Consider the following 8,080-nt stretch of genomic DNA (forward strand, 5'->3'; position numbering starts at 1 on the left):
TGAGTGGTTAATGTTAATCATTTTATTTTCTATGACTATGTAAAATAACTTTTTTTTAATATGAATAAACTTTAATTTTATATAAATATATATTAGTTTAAATTAAAATAAAATAGAAATTGATTAACATTGTTTATTGATGATTAAAAATAAATATGCATATACGAAATTAAATTACAACAATCAATGTTGGTCACCCCTAATACTCCATTGATGCTCGACAAGGTCGTTTTTAAGTCTATCATGCATAGTCTTTGATTGAACTCGTCGAGTCCCCTCAATGTAGTATTCCCGAGTAGGTGGGATCTGTGGTTGCCCTTCTGGATCAAGAATGTACCTCCTCATTTCATAATTTTTATTCTTAGCTCCGATTACCATATTGTGCAATATGATACATGTTCTCATAACAGTATCCATTGTCTCCACATGCCATAATTTGCAAGCTTTCTTCAAAATCCCAAATTTAGCTTGCAAAACCCCAAAAGCTCTTTCAATATCTTTTTTTGCAGCTTCTTGCATCGTTGCGAACCACTTTGTCTTTAGAGCATTAGGGTTTGAAATTGTTTGTATAAATGCCGCATAGTCAGGATAGATACCATCAGCTAAATAATAACTCATATTATAGCTATACTGATTTACATCAAAATAAACAGGTGGAGAAGTACCATTGATCACGTGCTCAAATATCGGTGAGTTGTCCAACACGTTGATGTCATTGTGTGACCCTGTCATCCCAAAGAAAGAATGCCATATCCACAGGTCTTCGGTTGCAACAGCTTCGAGAATAACAAATGATTTTCCGGAACGACCACTATAAGTACCTTGCCATTCAGTTAGACAATTATGTCATTCCCAATGCATACAATCAATACTTCCCAACATACCCGTCCATCCACGTGTGGCAGAATGTGCAAGCAAGCGTTCTGTATCTACAATATTTGGCCTTCGCAAGTAGATTGAACCGTACAATTTGATAATTGCATCACAGAAATGTCTCAACGCTTGGTTTCCACTTTGCTCGGAAAATGTATAATTGATCGTCAAGTTGATCAGACACCGTGCCATAATCAAGAATACGCAAAGCTGCAGCCACCTTGACCAGATGATCTATACCAGGTTTACCAGCATTGTTAACTTTAGGCTGAAAAAACTTAAAATGAGTCTGAATATCGTTGAAGATGTGAAGAAATAAAGATTTTTTCATACGAAAGCGCCGTTTGAAATCCTCTTTCGGAAAGACGGAGACGATCGGCCGAAGTAGTTGTTCTTCAAGATTTCCAAAGTCGAGCATACTTTCTATGTTTAATTTTTCTACCCTTCTTTGAACCACCATGTGGTGCCTTCGGAGCATGGACTTGTGCTTGTGTAAGTACAGCCAAAGTGTGCTTCATAAGGGGCATGGCGTTAACAAATTCTTCATCAAGACTATCTACCGAGTCTTCCGCTGGAGGAGATGAAGAAGAAGATGACGATGAAGATGAAGACGAAGAGTGAAGGGGAAAAATCTCATACACTTTATTATCCATTTTTTCGCAATGTGTGTGTTGTTTGTTAAGGATTGATGTGAAATGGTTAAGTTGTTTGATACAAATGTTTGAGTTGAGTGTGTGTAAAATGAAGAAGGAGATGAGTGTAGATATAGGATGCAGAATCCGGCCGTTTTTTGCCCTTTTTTCTCGTTGGAGCACGCGACATTAGGAGTGGCGCGCGACAGTACAATTGGCGCATAGTGGTGCTGGTCAAAGTAAAAAAAAAATGTGGGGCAACATTTGCAATGGCGTGCGACAGTACCAATGTCGCTCCGCATCCGCATCCGCATCCAAATTGCCAAATTTGCGAACAAGAATGCGAACAAGCAGGTGATGCGACCACGAATGCGACCACCTAGAGATGGTATTTCGGGAAATTCCGACGCATTCCTTCAAATTTGAAGGATGCGACCATGAGTACGTCCACCTAGAGATGCTCTTAGTTAATCTATAATACATATGTCACACATAAGTGATATAACGACCTAAAACAAAATAAAGTAAAAAAACTACAAGTATGAGTGGTGGAGTGCTAGCTGGCCTAAGAGTTTTCTTTGGTGGCTTTTCACTTTTTACAGTTTTGATTATTTTTCCTTGGTGAAGCGAAACGTTTTCAATATATAGATTCGTGGGCTTTTCTTTTTTGGGCTTTTTTGTGGACTTAAATTTTAAAAAAAAACAAACAAAACATGTAAACCTATTAATCGGCAATTTTTTATACCGATTTTCCGATTAATCGCCGATTAAGCGGAAGAAATCGCCCGTTTTATAGCACCCGCTCAGAGCTCTAAATTTTTTCTTGATCGGATCGGTCAAGAGGCACATAGTGCTTATGCGCCGATTAAGCGGCGATTAATAGGTGCTTAAACTACCCAACACTACTAGCGTTAGCATAGTACCAAATATCAAGATATTTATCTAATATCTCGATATATGTCTTTTCATTATATCATTAAATATCGCGATATTTTGTAATACGACTACTAGTTCCTTTTGTTTACTCACAAATATGCACCACTCCTGTCACGAAATAGTTTCTGAGCTGGTACTGCACTAGTGCACTGTGCAGTTTATTTACTTAGTTACTTTAAGAAAAGGAAAAAAATGGATCACTATGGAATTTGGAATAGTCGGCTTCCTTCAGAATAGAAAGGAAAGTTTCAACTAATTTAGAATTTTAGATATCATAACTTGAGTTGTGTAGAGAGAAATACAAAAAAATCCAATAAAAAATTGTTGAACCACAGCTTGCTCTTCATGTCATTGTCGGCGAGCAGTTGTTAGGCGTTCATTTCCGATTGTGAATTAGAAACATCAATAAATAAATTTGATCAATGCTCATTTTTTGGTTTCCTCTAGTATCTTAACTCATAAAAAAAAAGGTAAGAAAGAACATTGAAAATCTCTTTCATGACCAAGAATCTAACTTGAACTTTTATGTGCGAAAAAATGTTAGTTGAATAATACTCCTAGTAATTCCATAGTTTATTTAACATGAAATGGGTCATATGAAATGTGCTTGCATATCATGTCATTTGAAGTGTATTTCAACTACGCGCAATCAGATAAAGGAATCAAGTCGAGATAGCATGCTATCCTTTGTTACCGGCTTACTGCCTCATGATCCCTTTTGTATATAGATGACGACTATTGTCCTATGTGTAAGACACGCGGGCTGTCTTGACACATTTGCAGACCATGCAACACAATGCGGGCTTCGGCAGTAGAATAGTCTTCAAACTTGTTCCATGGGCTTCAGGCCATCCTTGAACTTTCCGCTTGGTCTTCATACGATGGATACAATTGATTAGTCATCAAAAGGGTTTAGCCAAGCCTGTAATATAGTGGGTTGATATGTACTAAGGGTGCGTTTGGAAATGAGAAATGGAATTCCCGTGAGAGTTAGAATTCTAATGGAATCCGATTCTCATGATTATGTGAGAATTATAGTTGTTTGGCAAACTGTGAGAATTCTCGGTAATTCTCACTGTCAATTTCCCACATGTTGTTTGGCTGCTAAGAATTCTCACATCAATTTCCCAAACCATTTTTGTTAATTTTTTTTGGGTCAAGTATTTCACAAAACCAAAATAATAGTCTTTCCAAACACAATATATAAATCTGAAGATCAAATTTTATACAGTACAACATATTATACATCGTCAATTATAATTTATCTAAGCTAACATATAAAATGGGCATTGTCAAAATTATAGAACATCAATTTATTTAAAAATAGTTGTAGCATAAAAATAAGAAACAAATGTCCTGTCATAGAATTTTTACGTACTTTAGACAGAAGTACATAAAAACTTATTGAAAAAAAAAAAAAAAATTTTGAAATTCAAAAATCAACTAAAAATATTTAAAAATAGAAGGGTATTTCTTCAATCGTCAGGTTGCACTTGATCTCCAATCTCCTCAGATAATTGGTTTTCAATAGGGGGTTCATTCTCATTCATTATTTTGATCGTTAAAAAATTCAGCAAAGCGTTGGTACAGGGGAAGTGATCTTCCAAGATATCGTAGCAAATGCCTTCTCTCTTGTTAAATTTACAAAATGTGTCAATCATATGTGTATTAACTAAAATGGCATGTAGATAGAATATTTGTATATATAATTTGGTAGTACCGGCATTGTTGATAGAGAGCTCCAAATAGCTTCCTCGGCTTGTACCTGATTTGTTTCATCATCCCATGCAAACCCTGCAATTGACATCAATTTTTGTATATCCTCATTGATCTTTTTCCATTAACGAACCCGACCTGTAATACTGGGACCTGAGACGTCAACACCGCATATGCAACTCACTTTATTGGCAATACAAAAAGAAATAATTCTAAAGCCCCTTCTATTTATGTCATCTTCCAGCTCTCTCAATGTGTCCACCAAAAAGCGAGTCCATTTAGGTTGTCCACATAACACGACGACATGGTAAAAAAGTTGGCATACCTGTCTAAATAAGTATTAACACCAAATATTTATATATGTAAATATTTCATATAACTAAATAATGTTTAACAAAGCAAAACACAAACACTAATAAACAAACATCATTAGCACATCAATTATTTTAAAGACTTAATAATTAAAAGACTACTTATTAGCCTAAGCAATGTAACCATCTCCTAACGCCAGCTAGGAATAAAAAGTTTAACGAACCTAAAAATCATAAATCCTAAATGTTAAACAAGTGTTTTCCACACTACTTTATTCTACTAAACTGTAGTTCCTTAGTTTATACCAAATGTCAACTAAAATTGAGTTGGATATGGCATCGGGTTGTAATTAAACTTCCTAACGAGCCATCGTTGACGTTGATGTTCGTCCATATTGAGAAACATTCTTCGCTTCTCAACATCTTGAGCAAACCACTCCATAGCTTCAATTTTAATGTCTTCATCCACATCAGCAAAGGCTTTTAAAGCTTCCCTCACAGGAGCCCAGAGAGAATCATTCATTTCATTTGTCGACTCCATATATAGCACCTGCAATGCGACCAATTTCCTTACGCATTCCAACCATCTCACGTTGCACCCCTGCAATCACAGACCGATGACCCTTTAGTTTGTCATTTGGTTGAGCAAGGATTGGGTTGGATGAGGACGAATTAGGAGTAGGCGACATTGTGTCCTCATCCCCAACATTATCATCGGCATCCTCCATGTTCACATTGTCTTCTATATCATCATTAGCATGCATGTCTTCATCAGCCATGGTTGTAGTTGTCTCTCTCGAGCCATTTGCTTGATCATTCCCTACCACTTCAAGAAGTTCTGCATAATTCTCAATTCCCTTGCCCTTTAGTTTTTTCAAATGTTTCCTTCCCTGTCAAATATGAAATAACAAGTGTTAAATGTTTACTTCTTATTGGATATTAGGAAAAAAAAATATGACACATAATACACGCATAAAACTAATACCTTCAAAGCATCAGTCCAAACAGACTCATCGGCAGTAACAGTTTTCTTATAGTCATCCCAGCCAAAACCACTCAAACCTAGTAATTCCTGCACTCCGCTCACAATTTTCTTCCATGTCTTCAAATGGTTTCTAGCATTGGTACTCGTGATTTTCATTCTGCATATGTGCAACACATTGTTAACCACCGCTGTATATGCTACAGCTTTCCATCCCCCTTGGCCTTTGTTAAGCGGCGGTTGTTCATTTAACGTGTCCAACATCACCTGGTCCATCTGGTCATTCCAAAATAAATGACCGAATTGTTGAAACTCTGGTCCAGATTCAGATTGGGATTCCATACCTATTTAATAAAATAGTTGAAAATATATTCATCTAATTTACAATGTAAAATTAGTCCTATTAATTATTACCCAACCCCAACAAATAAATGGATAAAAATAAAACCAATAAAGTTGCTCAAAATAATAATAAAAATACTATTAACATACCACAAAGATGAAATTTCATAAAAAATATTTATCATAAAATCATATCATATAAAGACAAACTAATTATTTCTACGAGGGGGGCGTTCATTCCACATTGTCGTTGTAAGTTGATTCCTAAAATTTGTCCAGTCATTATTTGGTTCAAGTGTTGCAATTTCCTCCTGGTCATTTACTAAATCATTGTGTTGCTCCTCAGGCTCGTCTACCCATTCATTGCCATTATCATTTGGATCATCATCTAGTATTATGTTATGCAAAATACAACAAGCAAGTATTAGCTTTATCTGTGTATCAACAAGATAAAACGGGGTTGTCCTCAAGTAAGCGAAACGTTTTTTTAACAACCCAAATACACGCTCAATCACATTGCGCAAAGATGAGTGGCGATAGTTGTATAACTCCTTGGGTTGTTTTCGGTTCTCGCCCTAGACGTTCAGCCCGGATGATATCTAGTCCCACGATAAAGGTCATAAAACCGGGGCGTGTGGAAAACCCGCATCACCAAGGTAATACTTGCCTACTTAATCGAATTTAGGAAAATATATGTGAACATGAAATCGATTATATATAATAAGTTAAAAAAAATACAGTTGAGAGGTATACCATTTGGAACAATTAACTTGTCTCTAACTCTTGTTAGAGAGGATCTCAACATCCTATCTTGTCATGAACTGATCCTTCCCACCCGGCTAAAACGTATGTTATCTTCATATCAAAAGAGCAAGCAACCAAAGCGTTATGTCTAATATCACCCTTTGCGGTTTCGGTAGCGTGGTTGGTCATCTAAGGGTACCATTGCTGGCATGAAAGAACCGTCTAGTGCACCAACACAATCCTATAAAAATTTAAATGTGAATGGTCTCTAAGAATTTGAGTGCCCTTAAACTTTATGATGTACATAACTAGTATTTACCTTGAAATATCTCACGCCCAAGGTCTTGGGTGTACACTATGACCCATTTGTGGAGAAAAACTTGCGTCAAAGGCTTCACAACTTCTTTTCCAAGTTTTAGGATAGCTTGCAAGACATTGTGAAAATGCCGATGCATCTTGTTTTTGAAGATCTTATGACACCAAATGCACTGTGCCTAATTCGTGTGTCATGGCCAACAATGAGAAGGAATAGAGCCACTTGCTCCTCTACATCAACCCACCTACTAGATTGCAAACCCTTTCCCTTTAATCGTGCACACAACCTATGAAATGCAATCCTATTCATTCTGAGCATGTCATGACAATTGTTATCACTTTCCATGTAAAGCCTCCTAAGAATTTGATGTCTCTCTAAATCCCTATTCCTAGATGGTTCTCGATCTATGTATACAATAGACAATCCAATCTGATAATAAATCCATGCAACAATACAACAAATCCATGTAATAGCTCGGTAATCATTTGTCATTTTCCTACATTTCCAGAGCATATATACAAAAGTAAGTAACAAGTTATGAGAAAAAAAAATATAAACAGTAGAGCATATCATCACTAATAATTTGGCTGCAATATTATTTACTTATTATTTAGTAAGTAAGTAACAAGGTTGTGATAAGCTAGTCAAATGTATATCTTACTTTCTTATAACATGATTGACTAAATGAAATGTAGACATTGTAATAAACAGTAGAAACAATGTTCATATCTTATGATCATTCATTGGTTGATTACCCTTGCTTATCGCATTTGAGGTAAGCTATGTTTATTTTTCCTCAAAGTGTTCAATTCTTGATTGTCTTCACTATCTTGCATGTCATTTAAAGGCTTAAAGCCATAGTTCTAAGACAAAGTTTACAAGATTACTTTTCTAGTATTCCGGTTGTTTAGGTTCCAGCTTTAGAAGTCTTAAGTGTCTTTATATTTCCTATGATCTAATATTTGGATGTTACAACAAGGGGACTGAGAAACAAGTTCTTCTCTTTCAGAACCAGCTGATCTCATATTAGAACTAAACATTATACCAGGAATCATTGAGAAACAAGTTGTTCTGTTATAGCCTTACAGGAACCAGCTGATCCTTAGTATTTGAAGCTAAACCTAAACTTCAGTCAATTATAGGCTATATGACAAGATATCAAAAGTTCAAAACAACCCCACGCATTTCAGCACTGTTATGAAAAATGAGCTTAATCCTTTGAGAAAGA

At 35.9% G+C, this 8,080-nt stretch overlaps 2 protein-coding genes across 2 annotated transcripts; both read right to left on the bottom strand.

Annotated features, from left to right (window-relative positions):
• Window positions 1-183: 183 nt before the first annotated feature.
• LOC147525573 (uncharacterized) lies at window positions 184-519 on the bottom strand. Its single transcript, XM_086579864.1, has one exon. It carries the CDS (start codon window positions 517-519, stop codon window positions 184-186), a length of 336 nt encoding a protein of 111 aa, XP_086435990.1.
• Window positions 520-4,563: 4,044 nt separating this feature from the next.
• On the bottom strand, window positions 4,564-5,676 carry LOC147525574 (uncharacterized). The gene is made up of 2 exons (XM_086565367.1): window positions 5,454-5,676; window positions 4,564-5,358 (listed from the first exon to the last, which is right to left on the bottom strand). The coding sequence occupies exons 1-2, from the start codon at window positions 5,607-5,609 to the stop codon at window positions 4,993-4,995; spliced, it is 522 nt and encodes a 173-aa protein (XP_086421493.1). The 5' UTR covers window positions 5,610-5,676; the 3' UTR covers window positions 4,564-4,992.
• Between the last annotated feature and the right edge of the window lie 2,404 nt (window positions 5,677-8,080).

This window comes from Coptis chinensis, chromosome 1, assembly GCF_015680905.1.
Source record: "Coptis chinensis isolate HL-2020 chromosome 1, ASM1568090v1, whole genome shotgun sequence".
NCBI classification, from domain to species: Eukaryota; Viridiplantae; Streptophyta; class Magnoliopsida; order Ranunculales; family Ranunculaceae; genus Coptis; species Coptis chinensis.

Bases quoted from the DNA above. Each gene is read 5' to 3' on its own strand.
- LOC147525574 (XM_086565367.1), bottom strand. From the start codon at position 5,609: ATGAAAATCACGAGTACCAATGCTAGAAACCATTTGAAGACATGGAAG. The intron at 5,359-5,453 runs GTATTAGTTTTA...CATATTTGACAG, and splicing joins TTTGGACTGATGCTTTGAAG to GGAAGGAAACATTTGAAAAA.
- LOC147525573 (XM_086579864.1), bottom strand. From the start codon at position 519: ATGCAAGAAGCTGCAAAAAAAGATATTGAAAGAGCTTTTGGGGTTTTG.